The sequence below is a fragment of the Mauremys reevesii genome, linkage group 3, assembly GCF_016161935.1.
Source record: "Mauremys reevesii isolate NIE-2019 linkage group 3, ASM1616193v1, whole genome shotgun sequence".
Classification (NCBI taxonomy): Eukaryota; Metazoa; Chordata; order Testudines; family Geoemydidae; genus Mauremys; species Mauremys reevesii.
Window position 1 is genome coordinate 188,225,235 of NC_052625.1, and position 22,538 is coordinate 188,247,772.

Sequence of the window (22,538 nt, forward strand, 5' to 3'; positions counted from 1 at the left end):
AAAGAAAAATTAAATCTAAAGGCCGGATCCTCTGCTGGCACAGCTCCATTGAAATCAATTTACACCAGCTCAGGACCTGGCCTGATACAATTTACATATAAACATACCACCTTCTTTCTCCCATACACCAAGAAATATGTTGAACCACCAGATAACGTTGTTCCAGGCATCACAGTGGTGATGAAGACATAACGATCCCTAATCAGACACTGTACAGGTTCTTCATTGTTTAAAAGGAAGTGTAAGAAGGAAAAGGAATTTAAAAAGGCATATTTTTTCATCCTGCCATTCTATATTTAAATGTACAGTGGGATCATCATAGGACAATGTTCACAAGTCAACAACTATGACATGTTACGAGAGGATAGATGCTTATACATGTGGTAAAGAAAATGAGCTACGCTCTGTTAGGAAAATGAAAATGGCAGAGCCCATTATTTTATCCTCCTGTCTTCTCTGCATGCTCTTAACAAAGCTATGAGAGGAGGGAACTATGGGGACGGGCTCTAAAAAATACTGGAGCTGATCTAGAAAAGGTAAATTGCCGTGATTCTTTGCTAAAGTGCTTCAGTAACTGTCAAGATGCCGTTATCCAACATCTGCTGCAACTGTCAGGGCAATTGCATATGCAAAGAACTGACCAGAAAAGTTCCCCCAATTATGAGATCTCTAACAGAAGAAAACACTTGGTTAGACTTTTTTGGGTCCCATCACTCACTAATGCCGCAACAGTTACACACCAAAAACATCAATGTAATTTAAGTCCTGGGTGGCAAACACTGAGGCCTGCGCTTAATTTTAGTTGCACGAGTTGTCCCTTTACAGGATTGAGCCTTAAAAAGCATTACATTTTTTAACATGTACAGCCAGAGGCTAAAACGGCAGGGTCTGTTCATCACTTACCTAGCCCAATACGAACAAGAAAAATAGATATATTGGATTCAATCTCACTTAATATGCATCTTAAGCCCATTAGACTGTGGTGTAGTAACCAGTTGTGTGTCTGGAGTTAATTCATTTCTAGATTAGGAGTTTCTGCTTATAGAGGTCCAGAAATCAAAGGATCTATCCTATTATATTTAATTTAGGTATTTAGAGGGTGCCAATCACTGTACTGCATAGGTACTGGCATATCTCTGTGTGGTACATATATACTGACTTGGCAGCCCATCCCAGCTGCCTTGCAGCCCAGGGTTTTGTCTAAAATGATAGGAGATTTTGCTTTTAGCTCTTATGTGTTGCTGGGTTACCTCATCATCATCAGGTTGGAATTGGACCTGGTAATTGGTACAAAACATGCTACATGTTGTCTGTCTATTTTATCTACTTATCCCGTACCTATTATCATAGTATCTGAGTACCTCACAATCTTTAATGTATTTATCTTCACAACACCCCTGTGAGGTATTATCCCCATTTACAGATGGGGAACCAAGGCTAAGAGACGGTAAATGAGTTGTCCAAGGTCACAAAGGATGTCTCTGGCAGAGCAGGAATCTGAAGCCAGGGCTCCAAAGTCCTAAGTTAATGCTGTAACCAATGGAGCATCTTCCTCTCTACTAGGAAAGTGAAAATGTCTCTTTCTTAGAAATCATTTCACAGCCCTTCCAGTATCGTCTCAAATTTTCATAACTGCTTTTTCAAGGTATTACAGACGCCAAAGTCGTAAGATTTTGAAAATGTGCAAGAATGGGTCAAAAACTGATGCTTTGTGCTAAAATGTCTGAATGCAAGTACGAAAAATATGTTGATTTCTCAATGGGTCACATGTACAGCTTGGTCCAATTACATTAATTACATTTGTTGCATATTTCATTTCTGAGCTTCAGCGCATAACTGAGCAACACAAACAAATCAGGAGACAAACAAGATTGTTTTCAATCACAAAAAAGCTTCAATTGTTTTAATTTTAAATGATTCGGCAACAATTTGAAATAGAAATAAATGCACCTCATTGTATACTGGAGTAGAGGCGGGCAAAGGGCCAGCATTTCATTATGGATGGCATTTCACAAAATGTTACGTTTGTGTCGCATTTGTTTTCCTCTCACTGAAGCTCACCAACCCAAATGTTGGATACAGTGGAATAGTGGCTGTATCAGCCAGTCTTTAATGGACACATAACTAACACAAGCTATACATCTAGGTGCGTGTGCACGTGTTTAACATAAACACAACTAAGCTACTGAACACAGAATCTCGCAATGGGCAGTGTAATGTAATTTTAACAATAGGTGGGATTACCAGCCATGGCACTTTAATATAAAAACATTTATATTCATAAATATTCTAATTAGAAATTCCTGAACTTTGTTAGAATCCAAATTTGTTTTCTGATAGTCAGTTCTGCTACCTGAATCCCGGTGTTGAATGGATTGTGCCATACAATCGTGGGTCACAATCGTGGGGGGAGATTTTCAAAGGCACACATGGAATTAAGGCACCAACTTAGAAAAGTCAATGGGAGTTCGGGATCTAATGATCATTTATAGCTTTAAAATTCTCTCCGTAAAGGGTAAAACAGTGGAACTCTTCACCTCCACACTACATTGCCAAGAAAACTGTAGATGAACTTTGCCATTAATCCCAGCTCACTCAGACCTCCACAACTCAAACATGCCCTCCTTCCTTTTAAGATCAATCACCTGGCTCTGGCCCACTTCATGGCCCTTTACTCCTTTCCCCAATTCTTTTGCTTACAGAGCCTGCGGCTACTCTGTCTCGCTGTACAATTTGGTGACGAACGTTCTCCATTGCAGCTAGCACTTTGTGGAAAAGACTTTCTTTACCTCCAGGCAGGGCCAGCTCCAAGTTTTTTGCCGCCCCAAGCAAAAAATTTTTCCTGCGCCCCCTTGGCCCCACCCCAACTCCACCCCTTCCCCGCCCCATTCCAACCCCTTCCCCAAGTCCCCGGCCCCGCCTCCTCCCCTGGATGCACCGCATATCCCCTCCTACCCCCCCTCCCTCCCAGCAAAGTCTGGGAGGGAGGGGGGAGAAGCGGAGTGGCGGCACGCTTGGGGGAGGAGGCGGAGGTGAGCTGGGGGGGGGGAGCGGTTCCTCTGCCCCCTCCCCAGGATTACTTCCTGTGGCCCTCCCTGCGCCCCCACCACCGCAGCTCACCTCCGCTCCACCTGCTCCCCTGACCATGCCACTGCCACTCCGCTTCTCCCCAGGATCAGGAGTCTCGGGGAGCAGCTCCAAGGCAGAGGGCAGGAGCAGCACATGGCAGTGGGGGTAGGGATAGCTGCAATTGCTAGCCTGCTGGGCAGCTGCTGCACAGGGAACTTAGGAGAACGGGGAGCTGGTAGAGGGGCTGCTGGTCCACCCTGGTTCCAAGCCCCCACCAGCTAGCTCCACCGGGCTGCTCTTCCTGCAAGCAGTGGACAAAGCAGGCGGCTGCCAAACGACATTAGAAGGGAGCAATGCACAACTTTAAACGAGCATGTTCCTTAATTGATCAACAACATAACAACGAAACAACATTAACCGGGACGACTTTAAGTGAGGAGTTACTGTAATTGGGCTTTAAGAAAAGCCCTCAAATATCACAAGACATGATAAAGTTGTGAGAGTTGGTAATCTTGTGGGTAAGGCGTTTTAGCTTATGTGATCCCTCATGAGAGGCACCTGTTGCTTGTGAATGAACAGAGCTGTCTGGTTTTTCTCTGAATTTCTCTATAGGGACAGAGTTAAGGTTTTAACTGGGTATTTCAATATTTTAAAGTTTTGGGGTTTAAGTTTAATCTTAACGTTGAATTTTTCGAGTTTCATATAGTAGTAACGACAATGTTCTTGTAAGCGGTTTTACTCTTAAGTATTTTTAACCTTAACTCCTTAAATGTTGTCTGCACACAGTATTATCAGCTCCTCTGCCAGACCTGGCACAATGATAGCAGCTGCTGTGTAAACACTAGCAGAATCTGAGACTGATATCAACAGGATGTTTACATCTTAAAGAGTGTCTAAGAAAACAGTAAAGATTTCCTGCAGTTGACTCTATTGGCATTTATTTTAGTATGTATGACAGTTCAAAAAAAGTATAAATTATCGAGGGTCGAATTTCCTTATGCCTCTTCTCTGACTCTGATAGGTCAATACCGAAAACAAACAAACAAAACCAGTTAAAAATACCGATTGGATTAAACACAGTTTCCTTTATCTTTTTGGAATTTGGTACACAACACAGAGTACAACTTTAGAACCCTGCTCCTTGGGCAAGCACTGCAGCTGATGGCACGGAACAAAGGATTGGCTCTGAGTGGATACAAATTGGCGGCACATTGCCACTGCAATCAAGCTAGGATCAGTATCCTCATTGTAAAATCCTGATGTCAGAAACGCTAACTCTATTATTACTCTTGCATGCATTCATTGGGTGAGGCAGCAGCGTTCCTCGCTGAAGGGTCTCTCCATAGTAACTAGTCAATAGTCTAATTTGCTCTTGGGTGGGACTTGGTTTAAAAGACTTCAGCCCAGGATCAATTTTTGTCTCAGTCAAGATGCATCAAAACGGATTTGTGGAAGTGCCTCCTTCTCCTGCCAAGAGCATCATATAAATGAGACAGAAATGGATTGGTCTGGGATGCTCTTTTCCAGTTTTGGATTTGCCTCAGCAGTGTTTTGGCTTCACCAATCCGTTTCTGGGTGGAATTCAAAGTGTTGGCTTTAACCTATAATACTCTAAACATTTTGGGAGCTGGTCTATGCGACATCGCCTCTCTCCCCCTGCGATATTGCTGCGGTTGAGATCAACGGGTGTGATGGCAAAGCCTTTGGACCTTGCAGCCTAGCTAGCTTTGCCAGAGCCCAGATTTGTTAACTTTCCAGGCAGATTGTAAAGCAATTTTTGTTTGTTTGCTGGGACTTTGCAGATGGGCTGGTTGTCAATCTGCAGCACAGGACATTATTTGTAATACTTACTCATCTGGCTTGTGGTAAAATTGTAAGGAACAGATCTTAATTATTTGTGTGGTGGTGGTGTTTTGTTTTTTTTAAAAACCATTAAGGAAAGCACTAGATTTTGTGAAACCTAAATAAATAAAATCAGCTCCTCTGTAAAAACGGAGAGCTGAAAGGCAACTGAAACCCAGATTTCAGTGTGATGAAAGTACTGAGTTCTGAAAAGTGGGTTCTGTATACGTGGCTATTTAGCACATGATTCTGTAGGCCATGTGTTTCCTCGCATTTGCGATATGTTTCATGCTATGGAATACACTGCGTAGTAGACTCCTTGGTGTTCATGCCTAATTCCCATCAGGGGTTATGGAATGTATATGTCTGGACAACAGGGAAGTTTGTTCGCTCTCTCTTTGCTTCAGTGCAACCTCATGCAAAAATATCTGTTAATAATGCTAAAGGCAGCTATGCATGTGGACCAAAGATTACACAGAAAACTATTTACTTACAGAGCTTGAGACTCAAAGGCTATGGGGTAAAAAATATCCTTTTAATAAAGGATGTATAGGATTTGTCCATAAATAAGGGAGACTGGAACAACCCTTTACATAATACAGATTATTTTTAAAAGCTTAAATAAAATGCTTTGCAATATATATTTAGCTGTGTCAGTAACATGCAATCTCATAAGGAAAGTTTGTCTAAACTTCAAAATAAAAAACCGAGGATTTGAAAACCGCGGTTGAAGTTTCAGCAATATATGATCAGATTCTGCTGCCCTTGGTCACTCCAGACCAGATTCTGATACCCTTACTCACATTCAACAGGACCTTACCTCCCGTCTGTCATTGGGATTGCCACGGAGTTGGGTGCTACTCAGCTTGAGTAAGGATATCAAAGTCTGGTCCATCGCGAGCAGTTCCACTGACTTCAACATGACAATTGAAGGGGAAAGATGAGTGAGGGCAGCAGCATCTAGCTCACTGTGACCCCCAGTGACAAAGGCCAGGCTAGGCAGAGCAAAGCTGAAACTGACCTGGTTCTCAGCTCATAACACTGGGCTCTATTGTTCTTCATCTAGGACTATGGGTATGTCTACACAGCAAGCAGGTTCCTGTGGCAGCTAGTCTCAGAGCCTGGGTTTACATACTATGGTGCTAAAAATAGCTGTGTAGATGTTTGGGCTTGGGCTGCAGCTCAAGATCAGAAGCCTAGGGGCAGGGGTGGGCTCTGGGTCAGGCCCCACAGAAAAAAATAGCCATAAACCACTGCACGTTGGGTGTGACAAAATGGGAGAAAAATTGGGAGAATTTCTATAAAAACAGAGTGCAAGAATTTACTAAATGCCTTCTCTTGGAAGTCCTAGAAGAGCAATATTAGTCCTTTCTTAAGAGTGCATTCCCATTGATGGCCACAGGACTGCTCATGTGAATAAAGATAAGTCACAAGTCAGACTTACAAGCCCAGGCCTCAAAACAAGCCCAGGAATATACTTAAAGGAATTAAATATCATTTGGGGACACTATGCAGTAATAGTACTGCTTATCACAGCTACCTTGTGGAAAATCTGCTATAGCCATTTACCCTTTCTTCTGACTTCTCCTTACACTTGCAAAGATTGTGATGTTCAGTGTTGATTCGTCTTTTACCAATATTGAATTACAGCACACTTCCTTTTTTGTAAAAATCACAATAAACTTCCTCTAGTACAGTATCTGTGCTTCCAGTTTCTGTTAGGAAAGGGAGTAGGTGTTATTACAGTGAAGGAACTCAGTTCAGCTGGCTCAAGAATAATCAGCTAACAATAATTAACCCTCATAGCTAAGTTAGTCTTGCATCACTAAACCCTACCCATTTTTGTCTGGCTTTTGTAATTTAACATAACTCTTGACAGTGCTTCAATACCGAGCCTATTGGAGATTCACTCTCTGCCTGGTTTTCATTAACAACGTTCATGCCCCTATTTTAAAAAAAATCCCACCATAATTACATGGGAAAAAGGCACATCTCCATTTTCTGCATACAATTCCATTGCCACTGCTATTGAATGTGCATATTTTCCCTCTTTAGAAGTCTGCAAGTGAAATGCTTCAACTAATGACCCAAATAATGTTCCAACCCCCACAAAACACACATCTGACCAATTAGCATTGTTAGATTGGGAATCCTAGTTCTGAAGAGAGACATATTTTCTATTGCTCCCCAACTAGTAAGAATTATACTTAAATCTGGACTGAGAGAGACTGGAATAATTTAGTGTCTCTTCTTCCCTCTCCTTCAGAACACAACATGAAAATATGATCCAGAAATAACTTTTCTATTTCACAGAAGCTGGCACAGTCAGGTGTTAAGGTTGGCTTTTAACTTATGATCACACTGACTGCTAAATAGTATAAATTTTGTAAAGCGACAACTTGCCAACTCTATAGCAACTTGGACTATAGTTCCTATTTTTATAAACTTCCAACCTTTATAAATTAAACCCACTTTTACTGTCAATATACTTCCAATTTAACTTAAGGCCAACTCAGATTTTTCCCCTAATTCTCACATTCCCAGAAATTACTAGAAGGAAGAATAAAAAAAGAGAGGTATTTAACCTCACATTTGTTTCTGCTTCTTCTTCGGCTTGCCAGCTGCCTATAACCTCGCCTCAACATTTCATTTTCTTGGGTACATTTGCCATTTTAGAAATGTGACGACACAGTGGAATCAATAAAACAAAGTTAACACAGGTTTTCAAAGGTTCCTGCATGCCAAGGCATTGCATAGGTTGACAGTGTCAAGAGAAACACTTACTAAAGCAGACAAAGGCACCTGCAAACTATCATAGGTTCTGATTCAGCAAGGGAAATAAGCATGTGTGTAACCTGAAGCATGTGAGCAGTCCCACTGAATTCAATGGAACTACATAGCTATAAGTAGGGTCCTACCAAATTCATGGCCATGAAAAAACACGTCATAGACCGTGAAATCTGGTCTGCCCCTGTGAAATCTGGTCTTTTGTTTGCTTTTACCTTATACGATACAGCTTTCACAGGGGAGACCAGCATTTTGGGGGTCCTGACCCAAAAGGGAGTTGCAGGGGGATCACTGTATTGCCACCCTTACTTCTGCACTGCCTTCAGAGCTGAGCAGCTGGAGAGCAGCGGCTGTTGGCCAGGCGCCCAGCTCTGAAGGCAGCACCCTCCCACCCTCCAGCAGCAGCACAGAAGTAAGCATGGCAATACTATACCATGCCACCCTTGTTTCTGCGCTGCTGCCTTCAGAGCAGGGTGGCTGGAGAGTGGCAGCTGCTGACTGAGGTCCCAGCTCTGCAGGCAGCAGCACAGAAGCAAGGGTGGCATGGTATAGTATTGCCATGCTTACTTCTGTGCTGCTGCTGGTGGTGGGGGAGGAGGTGCTGCCTTCAGAGGTGGGCTTCCTGCCAACAGAGCCGCTCTCCAGCTGCCCAGCTCTGAAGACAGTGCGGCAGTATACCAGCAGCAGTGCGGCAGTAAGGGTAGCAATACCACAACTCCCCCAACAATAATCTTGCGACCCCTTTTTGGGTCAGGACCCCTACAATTACAAGACTGTGAAATTTCAGATTCAAATAGCTGAAATCATGAAATGTACGATTTAAAAAATCCTAGGACTGTGAAATTGACCAAAATGGCCCGCGAATTTGGTAGGGAGCTAGCGATAAGCACTGTGGCTCTGACCCAGCAAAGCACATAATGCACATCGATGATCTCATTGAAGTCAGTGGGTCTACTCGTGCTTAAAGTTAAGCATGTGATTAAGGTAAAATTTCCAAAAGTGCCTAAGGTCCAGTCTTGCAAATAATTACTTACCTTTATTAGCAGGAGCTGTCCCATTGTAACCTGCAAAGCTTCACTTACATGTGGGGTGATCCAAAGCACACTGAAATGAGTGCGAGTCTCCAGTGGCTTTAATGACTTTTGGCTCAAGCATATGATTAGTTCTATTTAAGTCAATGAGACTACCTGCAAGGATCAGGCCTTGGGTTTCTTCTTTAAGAATCTCTCTAAGGGAGCCAGGAGAATTGTCCTTCCCACAAAGGCCGAGTTAAATAAAATAAAGCCCAGTGCTGCATGAGAGTGTCATGACAACTTTTTTTTGAACATCAGAACTGGTGCATACTCTTCTGCAGCATTCATTGAGATTGCAGCTTGTACTTTCTCTATCTGCATCCACACCAAGCCTGTCTGGCAGTTTAAGGGAATAATTGCGTTGAAAGGAATGACAGACAGCATTGATAGGGCACTGCTGACTGTGAGTGGAGATTTTTGGTTACCTGGCCCCAACTAGCAGTATTTTATTTCCAGTGCGCAAAATGTTAAAATGCATTTAGAAGCGCACAGCAGAAAAGGGACTCATAAAATCAAAATCTAACCTTAACCAACTGACAGAAAATGCACATGGTTGGATTCTATGATCTGCCAAGTTCACCTTGCCCTGCTTACATTGCATGGCACACAGTGGGCGACAGTAGCTGGAGATTTACACTGGAGAATTCCCCCCTGTTGAGAGGGAATCCCTGCCAGTGTCAAGTGCTGGAAACCACTCTTGCAGGTCCAGGGAGGGAGAGTGTGAAAAGCATGGGGAAGGGAGGGGGCGTGGCTGAGCGAGTCTTTGCTACTCCTGATTCTCCATTGGTGTAAGGTCCCTCAGCAGAGTAAGTCAAAGTTGCCCCATCCGGCCTTAACTTATACCAGAGCCAAGCAGCTGAAGATCAGGGAGTCACTATTGTCTCCCTGACCCCACTGCAATGTGCCTGGGCTGTTTCAGGTGCAGTGGAAAATCAAGCCCACAGAATCTGATTCTATATAAGTTTCCAGGATTGGCATTCTGGAGCCTACTGTGTCTGTTGAGTCAGTGTGAAGCACTGGAAACAGCTACAAAAAAGGCTGAGAGCTCTTTTTAGTCAGAATATCACCAGGTTCAATTATCATTGGATTTTGCAGTCTGTCACTATCCAATTTTTAAGTTCTCTGCCATTTTGACTTTACAAATTACATCTGAGTGCAGACGTGCTGGAACTAGGGGGCTGCCACACCCAGGGGCGGCTCTAGAAATCGGGCTGCCCCAAGCAGCGCGGAGCGCTGCGCCGCCCTTCCCCGGTCCCGCGGCGGGTCCCCTCTTCCCGCGGCTCCAGTTGAGCTCCTGCCGGCATGCCTGCGGCAGGTCCACCGGAGCCCGGGACCAGCGGACCTGCCGCAGTCATGCCTGCGGGAGCTCAACCGGAGCCGCGGGAAGACGGGACCCGCCGCAGTCATGCCTGCGGCAGGTCCGCTCGTCCCGGGCTCCGGTGGACCTGCCGCAGGCATGCCGGCAGGAGCTCCACCGGAGCCAAATGCCGCCCCCCCCCGGGAAACGGCCGCCCCAAGCGCCTGCTTGGCGCGCTGGTGTCTAGAGCCGCCCCTGGCCACACCCCCTGGCTTGAAGTAGTAATAACAACCCACATACATGGTTTCTGCCTTCAGCATCCCCCACTATGAAAATTGTTCCAGCACCACTGCCTGAGAGACAGCAGGGCATGTATCTATGTCATGCAAAGAGTTTGAGACAATTGTGATGTCAGACGTAACTCAACATAAGAATGGCCATACTGGGTCAGACCAAAGGTCCATCCAGCCCAGTTTCCTGTCTGCCGACAGTGGCCAATGCCAGGTGCCCCAGAGGGAGTGAACCTAACAGGTAATGATCAAGTGATCTCTCTCCTGCCATCCATCTCCACCCTCTGACAACAGAGGCTAGGGACACCATTCCTTACCCATCCTGGCTAATAGCCATTAATGGACTTAAACTCCATGAATTTATCTAGTTCTCTTTTAAACCATGTTATGGTCCTAGCCTTCACAACCACCTCAGGCAAGGAGTTCCACAGGTTGACTGTGCGCTGCGTGGAGAAGAACTTCCTTTTATTTGTTTTAAACCTGCTGCCCATTAATTTCATTATGGGAACGAGTACATAACTTTTCCTTATTCACGTTCTCCACACCACTCATGATTTTATATACCTCTATCATATCCCCTCTTAGTGTCCTCTTTTCCAAGCTGAAAAGTCCTAGCCTCTTTAATCTCTCCTCATATGGGACCTGTTCCAACCCCCTAATCATTTTAGTTGCCCTTCTCTGAACCTTTTCTAATGCCAGTATATCTTTTTTCAGATGAGAAGACCACATCTGTACGCAGTATTCAAGATGTGAGCGCACCACGGATTTACATAAGGGCAATAAGATATTCTCCGTCTTATTCTCTATCCCCTTTTTAATGATTCCTAACATCCTCTTTGCTTTTTTGACTGCCACTGCACACTGTGTGGATGTCTTCAGAGAACTATCCACGATGACTCCAAGATCTCTTTCCTGATTAGTTGTAGCTAAATTAGCCCCCATCATATTGTATGTATAGTTATTTTTTCCAATGTGCATTACTTTACATTTATCCACGTTAAATTTCATTTGCCATTTTGTTGCCCAATCACTTAATTTTGTGAGATCTTTTTGAAGTTCTTCACAGTCTGCTTTGGTCTTAACTATCTTGAGCAGTTTAGTATTGTCTGAAAACTTTGCCACCTCTCTGTTTACCCGTTTCTCCAGATCATTTATTAACAAGTTGAATAGGATTGGTCCTAGGACTGAATCTTGGGGAACACCACTAGTTACCCCTCTCCATTCTGAAAATTTACCATTTATTCCTACCCTTTGTTCCCTGTCTTTTAACCAGTCCTCAATCCATGAAAGGATCTTCCCTCTTATCCCATGACAACTTAATTTACGTAAGAGCCTTTGGTGAGGGACCTTTTCAAAGGCTTTCTGGATATCTAAATGCACAATGTCCACTGGATTCCCCTTGTCCACATGTTTGGTGACCCCGTCAAAGAACTCTAATAGATTAGTAAGACACGATTTCCCTTTACAGAAACCATGTTGAATTTTTTCCTAACAATTTATGTTCTTCTATGTGTCTGACAATTTTATTCTTTACTATTGTTTCAACTAATTTGCCTGGTACTGACATTAGACTTACCGGTCTGTAATTGCCGGGATCACCTCTAGAACCCTTTTTAAATATTGGCGTTACATTAGCTATCTTCCAGTCACTGGGTACAGAAGCTGATTTAAAGGACAGGTTACAAATCATAGTTAATAGTTCCGCAATTTCACATTTGAGTTCTTTCAGATCGCTTGGGTGAATGCCAACCAATCACCACACTTACTCTACAGCTTATTTGCATGGAACAAATTCATTGGTTCTGTGAGGGAGACTGCTCAGATGGTGGACTACTTGGTTTAACTGCCCACTCCCATGCACCAAACTGCAACCCACAAATCAACATAAACCCTCCAGAACAATTCCTCAGACACAAATCAACACAACCACCTATACCCATAAACACCACCACAACCAGTACACACAATAACCCAAATATGTAGCTCCTCACCACACACCCCTTGCTTTGTCACCCACACAAATCTACACAATTCTCCCAGCACAATGCAACTGACACACAAATCAACATAACCACTGACACAACAACCCCAAACATCACTCTGAAGCCTAGAATGTCTCTTGAGTTACTGTGAAATGACAAATAAAGCTACAAGTATGTTGGAGAGCTCTTTTTGTTCAGCATATCATCAGGTTCAATCATCATTGGGATTTGTGGTCTGTTACTGTCCAATTTTTAAGTTCTCAGGCATTTTCAGCTAATAATAATAGTTGATCTTAAGTAGAAAATATCATGGACCAGATTCTGCTCTCAGTTACAGTGGTGTAAAGCCAGAGTAATTAGAGTCAACAGGTCTGAGTCTTCTTATTGGAGTACATCAGAAGTAACCCCTCTGAAGTCAATGGAGTTACACTGGTGTAAAAGTGGTCTGAAATCAAAATCAGGCCCAGTGGGATTCCTCTGGATTTACATTGGTGTAACTGAACACAGAAGTTGTCCCCAAGTGATTAGGCATCTCACAAAATCTGAAGATTAAACGGTACCTTCTTTAAATTTTGTTTTATAGTTGTACTGTCTCTCTCCACAACCTTCATCATTTCTTGGCTTGCCATATACAGGACATTCGCTGCAGAAAAAGAAATGCACAATAATGCAATTAGAAAGCAAATCTCTTACACTTACAGCAAGCTATGGACCCAATCCTGCAAACAAATGCTACTGGCTGTACACTTATTATCCTGCAAAATCCACAGAAAGCATCACAGCTGATAGAAAGCATTCGCAGGACTGGGCCTTGTGCTCTAAAATATCAAGGAACATATCAGATAATTTTCAGTGAAATTCACTTTTCACTATTCATATGACACAGCCACTTTGCTATCGACTTTCTGAGAGGGTTACCTGACAAAGTATTAGTGAAGAAAAAGGTGCAATGTATTCCTTAATTATTATTATATTCTTCGGTGTGATCTTTAGTACGCTCTTTTGGAATAATCAGAAGGAATGGATGGAATTCTCAGCACTCAGACAGCATTTTTTCATTTTCACAGGACTTTGCAAATATATACAGTAATTTATTTTCTCAATACTTCTGTAAGTTAGGTAATTCTGAGTTAATGTTAATTATTATTATGATTATTCTATGGATTGTGGTAGTGCCTAGAGGTTCCAATCACAACCCAGGACCTCTTTGTGCTAGGTACTGCACTAGCACAGACTGTAAGCTATCTGGCTGTCAGAAGCAATCCTCACCAGAGGAGGGAATGGTCAGGTACCCATGAAGGCTAGTACTATGCTGGCTGCTGGTTTTTCAGAAGAGACTTTCTAAAAACAGGGTCCTGTCTGCTTACTATGGACATAAAAGACCCCATGAGGCTCTCTGTGGATGGCGTACCTGGCCATGGCCCCTCCTCCCAACCATGTCTTCCTGGCAGCCATTCCCAGGGTGGCTGGTTGCTAGCAGTGCTTTGAGTATAGTTTGATCTGGCTTCAGTTGAAGTCCATGGGAGTTTTGCCACTAATTTTCAAGAGCACCAGAAGCCAGCCTGTTGGGATTGGGATGAATGGGGCTATATACATTAAAAATATTACTGACCACCAACGTGGAACTTGCCAATCTTGCTAGGGATACCGCACGCAATTTCCTGTTCTCGGCTCAGTCCAACAGCGACAGCAAAACTGAGTTAGGGCAAGGGCAGACATCTAAAAAGTCTTCTGCCTGCAGCCTATTTAGAGTCTCCTGTCTGTCCTCTTCCCACTTTAGCCAAACCTCTCTCCCATCTCTGCTTCAGGAGGTGACAGATTGCTCACTGATGGGTTCTGTTGAGACATACTGGGTTGCTGTTGCAGTATTTGCCCACAAAGAGTGTTTTTCCTCTTCAGGGAGTGCAGAAACATGCAGAAGCAACCACTTGCATAACAAAAAGAAAAGAGTCAGGGGCTGCCCAGTTCCCACCGAAATTCAGTGGGAGTTAAGAACCAAACTCCCATAGGCTCCTGCAAAAATCCGAGCCTTGGGCTACAATTTTCACATGCGACTGATGATTTTGGGTGCATAAAATGAGACACCTTTAGGGTTACCATATTTCAGGTTCCCAAACAGAGGACACTGCTGGGACAGGGGGGTGCTGGTGAGGGAGCTGGAGGGATGTATGTGTGTATTGCGAGGGATATTTGGGGGTGCTGGAGGGGTGCATGTACTGGGATGGGGCTTGAGGGGTGCTGGAGGAGTGTGTGTACTGGGAAGGAGTATTTGGGGGGCCGCTGCAGGGGTGTGTGAGTACTGGGAAGGGTACTGTGGTGGTACTGGAGCAGGTACCTGAGGCCTCACTCTTGAGGTGGGGGGCAGTGTCACTTCCTGTCACAGTGATAAAGTGGCTGGTGCAGGCCCGGGACGCAGTGCCAGCTGTCAGTCAAAGCCTCCCTGCCTCTCCCCATCCCCAGGGCTGGGAGCCAGGGCCTGAGTGGGCAGGATCGGGCAGCTGTGGCTGCAAGGAAGGAACCAATCAGCTACGACTGCAGGAAAGGGACCAGTCGGGACACGGAGACAGCTCTTTCTGAGCTGCAACATCTGCTTGCAAAAATTCCGGACATTGCCTCTTATTTGAAAAGTCCCCCTGGCGAGAGGGCGGAGGATCAAAAAAGAGGTCGTAGCCAGGAAAACCAGGACGTGCGGTAACCGTAGACACATGGACCATGGCTTTCAGAAGTGCTGAGCACCTGCAGATTCGGCTGGCTTCCAGTGGAGTAGTAGCTGCTCAGCACCTCTGAAAATCAGGCTGAAGGCATCTCAGATCAGAGGCTATTTTTGAAAACATTGGCTTTAACGTGCACAGAAAAATAGGAAATGTAGTAGAATCAATATGGGTACAAACCCCGAGCTGTGAGAATGTCTATATAGCAGTAGGGCTATATACTACCGGCCTCTGGATCAAGAAAAAGAAACTGAGTGCACAGCAGTGAAGGATTACAAAGAGGCAGCAAAATCTAGCAAAATGGTAATAAAGGTGGAATTCAACTGCCCGCATAAATGGGTTAAACAGCACAACAAGACAAAGTTTAGAGAAACAACTTCTTGACACTTTAACACTAGACACTTTCAGTGACTGCTTGGAATAGCCAGTTCTAGAGCACACAAGAGGAGAGGTTATTTTTGACGTCTTAGGAAATACATAGGAGCTAATCAAGAAGTGACAATGGCTGTGCCACTAGGGGTATGGCTACACTTGCAGCTGTACAGCGCTGTGAGTTAAACCTGTCTTTGTACAGCTGAGTAGGAAAAGTGTTGCAGTCTGTCCATACTGACAGCTACCAGCGCACTGTCATGGCCACATTTGTGGCATTGGGAGCAGTGCATTATGGGCAGCTATCTCACAGCTATCCCACAGAGCACCTCTTCTCATTCTGGCGCTGTGGGTTGTGGGAAGGGGGTGGGGGGTGCGGGGCATTCTGGGTCCTGTCCCAACGCCCCGTGATGCATTGCTTTGCATCCCAGCAATCCCTGTGTTTCCGTCCACATTTGGCGCCATCTTTCAACGGTTTCTGTGCAGCGCGATCTGTGTTCCATTTCGGTCTGCAGGAAATGGAGCCCGAACTGCTGAGGAGTATGCTGACGAGTTTTGCAAGCACGTCACGTTTGGCAGTCGAGCTATTCCTTAAGATCCAGAATGACAGTGAGGAGTCCGACGATGATATCGAGTTGCGTAACGCGTACGACACAAAATTGCTTGTGGCATTCACGGACATGCTCAGCACCGTGGAATGCCACTTTTGGGCTCGAGAAACAAGCACTGAGTGGTGGGATCACATCGTCATGCAAGTCTGGGATGACGAGCAGTGGCTGCAGAACTTTCGGATGAGAAAAGCCACTTTCATGAGACCATGTGAGGAGCTCTCCCCCACCCTGCGTCGCAAGGACATGAGATTGAGAGCTGCCCTGCCAGTGGAGAAGCGGGTGGCTATTGCAATCTGGAAGTCGACCGTTGGAATCGTATGGATGCAAGTTTGCAGGGCCATTAATCGCATCGTGCTCAGAAGAACCGTGACTCTGGGTAACGTGCAGGACATTGTGGATGGGTTTGCACAAATGGGTTTCCCTAACTGTGGAGGGGCGATAGATGGGACGCATATTTCTATTCTGGCACCAGCCCGCCTAGCCTCCGAGTACGTTAATCGGAAGGGGTATTTCTCTATGGTTCTCCAGGCGCTTGTGGATCACTGTGGGCGTTTCACTGACATTAACGCAGACTGGCCCGGAAAGGTGCATGACGCACACATCTTTTGGAACACTGGCCTGTTCAGGAAGCTGCAGGCTGGGACTTTTTTCCCAGAGCGGAAGATCACAGTAGGGGAAGTCGAAATGCCCATTGTGATCCTTGGAGACCTGGCTTACCTGTTAATGCCGTGGCTCATGAAACCCTACACAGGGAGCCTTGACAGCAGCAAGGAACAGTTCAACTACAGGCTGAGCCGGTGCCGAATGACCGTGGAGTGTGCTTTTGGCCGTTTAAAGGGCCGCTGGCAATCTCTGTATGGGAAGCTGGACTTGGCCGAACACAGCATCCCACGGTTATATCTGCGTGCTGTACCCTCCATAATATTTGTGAAGGGAAGGGGGTGAGCTTCAGGTCAGCATGGGGACTCCCGAGTTCAAACACACCTGGAGATTTGCACAGAGCAGAGGAGAGGCTAGGGGGGGACAGCACAGGGCTGCAAGGATTAGGGATGCCTTGAGGGAGCAATTTGAGGCTGAATTTGAGGCTGAAAACCAGCAGTAATGTCTGGTGCCCTGCACGGGAGTGAAGTGCAGTGCTTACAATGTTAGTAGGAATCTGTGTTTGCTAAGCTGATTTGCAGTGCCTGTTTCTTTTCTGGGCTAAGGTATCTTTTAGTTTATGCAATAATAAAGAATTTTTTCAAAGCCAAAGAATCCATTTATTGAAAAGAAAATTCATGTCTTGAAAAGAAACACAACTTCTTGGGAATCAGAAAGGGCAAAGGGGGTGGGGTGGGGAATGGTACAATCACAGATTTGCGTATGTCCTGGCTGGAGTGCTGTGCAATGAGTGCTGCACTTCAGGATGGCTATACTGCATGGTGAGGGGGTTGAGTGCAGAGGGTAAGGGTCGTAGTTTTCAGGACTGGGTGCTGAAGATACAGATATTGGAGGCAGCTGCTGGTGGTAAGAACCTGGATTTTGGGGAAAGTGGGTTGGAGGTGACATGGGGGCACAAGGGAAAGAGTTTTGGGACAAGGGCTGCAGGGGGGGTGCGGGCACAGTAGTGATCTGCCTGCATGGCTACGAGCTCCTGGATAGAGTCCGCTTGGTGCTCCAGGAAGCTTATTAGCCGATGACTGATGAGGTCCAGCAACTCGCCATTGCTCTATATTGGAGCTTGCTTGACACGTGGAGACATGGTCACCTGGAAACTCCATGCCTGGCTGAGCAAACAGGAAGGAGATTTTTAAAATTCCCGGGGAATATAAAGGGCAGGTCTGACAGTTGGTCACCTGAGGCCAAGGCAGTAGAGTTCGAACTGATGACCAGAGTGGCTAGAACAGGCATTGTGGAATACTGCCGAATACTTCTGGAGGCCAATCAGAGTGCATTGGGTGGCCACACTGGCGCTGCAGTGCAGCAGCAGTGGTGCAATAATCTCTATTCCTCTCAGGGAGGTGGAGTACCAGCAGCGTTGTGGCCGCGGAGATACAGCGCTGTACGTGCCTTGCCAGTGTGAATGGGGAGTGAGGTACAGCGCTGTGGGCGGCTTTACTGCACTGTAACTCGCAAGTGTAGCCAAGACCTAGGTAACAGTGACCACAACATAACTAGCTCAAGATGTAAAAAAAAAAAAAAAGAACAAGAGATTCTTTAAGTATATCAGAGGAAGGAAGCTTACAATAGACTTGGGGAGCCTGCAGGGTCATCAGGGCTAAAGGGAACAAATAAGGAAGATAAGGATATTGCTGAGAAGCCAAATGATTTCTTTGCCTGGTCTTTATCAATTAGAATGTTGGGGAGATACTTACTTTGGACCTGCTCTTTTCTTGTAATAAGGATGAGATTCCCTGAGTCTGAGGTGCCAGAAAAATTACTGCTGGAGCAAACTGATCATTTAGAAAGCATAAGTCACCAGGCCCAGATAGTGTATCCAAGAGTTCTAAAGGAGCTTATGGCTGAACTGCTAACAAAAAAATTGTAATCTCATTAAACATAGCCACTGTTCCAGAAATTGAGAGAGTAGCAAGTGTTGTATCTATATTTTAAAAAGACCCTGGGGTGAACCAGGGAATTATCGACTGGTAAGCCTTACATCTGCACCTGGTAAATTGATTGAAATGATAACTGAAAACTGAACAACAAAACACCTGGAAGGTGTCTGTCTAACGGGGAGTCTGAAAAGGAAAATCATGTTTCACTAATCTCTTATAATTCTTGAATGTGTCAATGAAGTAGTGGATAAAGGAAAACCAGTTGACATAATTTATATAGACTCCCAAAAGGCCTTTGATAAAGTTCCACAGAAAAGGCTAATAAAGAAGATAAGTAGTAACAGCATGAGAGGCAAAGTGTTGCCTGGATCAAAAACTGGCGACGAGACAGAAAACAAAGGGTAAGCTTAAATGGCAAAAGGTTAACAGCAGTTGCTTCAAGATTCCATATTAGGTCCTGTGTTGTTTCATAAATTTATTAATGACCTGGAAAGGGGACTGAGTAGTGAGGTAGCAACATTTGCAGATGACAAAAAGTCATTTAGGTTAGTCAGGATCAGACAAGACTGTGAGGCACTTCAGACAGACCTAAACAAGTTAGGTGAAAGGGCAACGCAACGGCAAATGAAATTCAGTGTCAATAAATACACAGTACCATGTGAGGAGGAAAATTTTTAACTATTTGGACACCTCTTACAGGGTTCTAACTGAATAGTATCAGCTCAAATAAGGGACCTGGATAGCACTGTAGACAGTTCAATGAAAACCTCTGCTCAGTGTGCAGCTGCAGTTAAAAAAGCAAACAAGATGTTAGGTTGCACAAGGAATGGGATGGTGAATAATACAGAGAATACTGAAATGTCTTTATATAAAATCAATGATGCAGCCTCATCTGGAATACTGTGTGCGGTATTGGTCACCCCATCTGATACAGGGTATTGCAGAACTAGGTGGATTCGGAGAAAGGTGGCGAGAATAATCTAAGGCATAAAAAAAATCATACAAAGAGAGACTGAGAAGACTGGGATTGTTCACTTACATAAGGCGATGAATGAGAGAGGACATGATACCAATATATGAAATATGGTATAGAGAAGGAAGATTGGGAACGTCTGGTTTTGCTGTCTCATAACACAAGAACAAGAGGGCAGTCAGTGCAATTAAAAGGTGGAAAATTAAAAAAAAATACTTTTCCCACACACAGTGTGATTAAACCTTGGAACTCAGTGCCACAGGAAGTTGTTGAGGCGAAGAACTTAACAAGATTCAAAATGGGATTGCACATTTATATGGAAAACATATAACCATTTTTTTTTTTGGTGCCAGGGATGTTAAATCTCATGCATAAGGGTTTAAGTCGGTCTCTAACTATTAGAAATCTGGAAGAGACTTAATGTAGAGGGAAGATCATCCCGCATCTGCAGACTGAGGGGTTCTTACACCTTAATCTGAAACATCTGGCACTGGCCAATGGCAGAGACAGAACAGTGGACAAGATGGGCCTCAGATCTGATCTAGTCTGGCAATTCCTAAATTCTTAAACCCAATGCTTTTGGAGTACATTGTGGAATTTACTCCTCTTCCTAATTATTATTTTATCAGGGCCAGTGGTGATATTTTAAAAAGCAACTTCTCCAGATATTTATGTAAAAATCTAACCTGAAAATAACTCAAATGCTCAACCGAAAAGGAAAGGGTACAGAAAACATCAGTGTACTGGGTGAATGATGAATATTCATCATTTATTTAAAAACACCCCACCACACACATCCCTATCCCAACCCACCCCTCTCTACAAGGGGCCAACCAAGTAAAAATGCCTGGGGCTTGGACTTTCAAAGATACTGAGTAGCTACAAGTTGACTGATTTCAATTGGAACTGTAGGTGCTCAGCATTTGTGAAAATCAGCCCCTTAACTTCTTGTGATAGTAAAAACTGACCACACCTTCCTACCGCTATTTCTTTGGTGACCAATGTAATAACGGAATACAACTTTTTTTTATATTTTTATAATTAATATTCTATTTAGTAGTTTAAATGCAAAAGTACAGGTATAAATATATACTGCAGCAATAAAATACATGCACAGCACAGATGTACAACAGACACGGACATCTTTCATAACAGCTTACTACCCTGGAACAATCTAAGGCCTGATCCTGAAAAGGCTTATGCATGCAAGTAGTCCCATTGAAGTGAACTGGTCCACACGTGGACATAAAATTAAGATGTGCTTAAACAAAGAGTAGCATCAAAGCCTTAAAGAATGTTGTGAGCTAGATCATACTTCCATTAACTGGTTAAATCAAACGGAAAATCCCAACATTTTAAAATAATGTACCATCAATACTGCACTCTATTTATTAAATATGTATATTGGGAAGTGGCTACTGAATGAATAAAATTGGTTTACAGATATATTGTTTTATGGCAGGATCAGCGGCTTTCTTTCCCTTTTGCTGTTACAATATGACAAATTGGGCTCCTTCACAGTGATATTTTTCTCAAAAACAAAGTCATACAGTTCAGGGAGAAATCTCCCTCTGCCACCGCTTCCTAGTTCCGCACTCTGCTAACCTTGACATGTTGTGCTGTTTCCTTACTTGGAGAACACTGAGCTTTGTTTTCAAAGAAAATTATTCAAAAGTATCCACTAAATTTTGTGCCCAACTTTATGCCTGATTTTCAACAGGTTCTTCTGAGAATATCCAGCCCTAACCAAAGTCTATGGGAGTGGAAAGCTTGGCTCTTCTGAAAATCTGACTGCGAGTTGGACACCCAGAATCTGAGGCACACAAAATTAACAAACATGTCTGTCAAATTGGTCACTGAGAGGCTCCCCATTGAGGTCACATCCTAGGTGCTTGTCACCCATTTCTGCAGCTAGGACGGTGTGAGACAAGAGCCAAATGTCTTATTTTGTCTGAAAATGTCTATGAAACTGCCTAGAATCATTATTAGAGTCCTGTAACCTGGAACAATACTTACTGTTTGTCCCGACTTCTGGTATGATGTAAACAAGCACAGTGTAGTGTACCTCTTTTGTTCAAAGCAGGGCCCACGTCATGTGGACATATGCACATGCTTAACTTTATGTACTGTGAGTAATTTCATAGAAATCAATGGGATTACTCACAGTGTGCAAAGTTAAGCATGTGCATAAGTCTTTGCAGGATCGGAGCCTGGGGTAATCCCCTGAACTATGCTGCTAATTTAGGACTGTGTCCAAGTTACATCGGGGTTTTGACCTTTGCACCCAAGTTGCAGTTTGAAACACTGAGCGAGCAGTGCCACTCAGAAATAAATTGCATGTCTGAGTTCAGGTACATTTGGTTTATTAAGGGCGAACTAAAGTTAAAAACAACGTGTTTTTTAAAAATCCTTACATCTTTTAGTAATGTGAAAGATAATAATTATCTTTTAGATAAAGAGTTGGATGAGGAATCAAGAGGTCGGGATTATCTCCCCATCTCTGCCACAGAATTCCTCTGTGGCTTTGGAACAGTCACAAAATCCTTGTGCCACAGTTACACCATTTGATAATAATACAGGGTTGCTTGATGGGGGTGGTGTGAGAATTAATTTGTTAATGTTTGTAAAAAGCCTTGAAATAGTTGGGAGAGCATTATATAAGCACAGATTACCATCAATTAGGATTTATAAAAGATAATTTAAAAAAACAGTAACAAAGTTCGTAAACTTGACCACGTCCCTTTAAAAATTTCCACTACTGCCTCACATACTGCACATTACAGAGAACCCGTACAAGAGGACTCAATATAAACGGCTGTCCTGAATACTAAAAAGCCCTGCAATAGCAGGTCTAAGGGCAAAATTTTCAAGTGCTCAACAGCAGCCAAAGTCTAGGCTCATCTACATGGAAAAGTTGCATTGGTTTAATTAAAGTGCCATTTTAAATGGATTTAGTGAAACTGCTGCAACAGGCTGTGTGGATACTGTTAGACCCTG

The 22,538-nt window shown here is 43.9% G+C and overlaps 1 protein-coding gene across 4 annotated transcripts in view; it reads right to left on the reverse strand.

Annotated features, from left to right (window-relative positions):
• The window catches only part of LDAH (lipid droplet associated hydrolase), a 193,231-nt gene that overhangs the window by 2,889 nt on the left and 167,804 nt on the right, over nucleotides 1-22,538 (reverse strand). For 3 of the 4 annotated variants that reach the window (XM_039532565.1, XM_039532563.1, XM_039532564.1), the window contains exon 6: nucleotides 12,901-12,983. In XM_039532565.1, the coding sequence (XP_039388499.1) occupies nucleotides 12,901-12,983 (83 nt within the window). Of the gene's footprint in view, nucleotides 1-6,480; nucleotides 6,627-12,900; nucleotides 12,984-22,538 lie in introns of all 4 variants that reach the window. The other variant, XR_005597012.1, reaches the window with a different exon arrangement.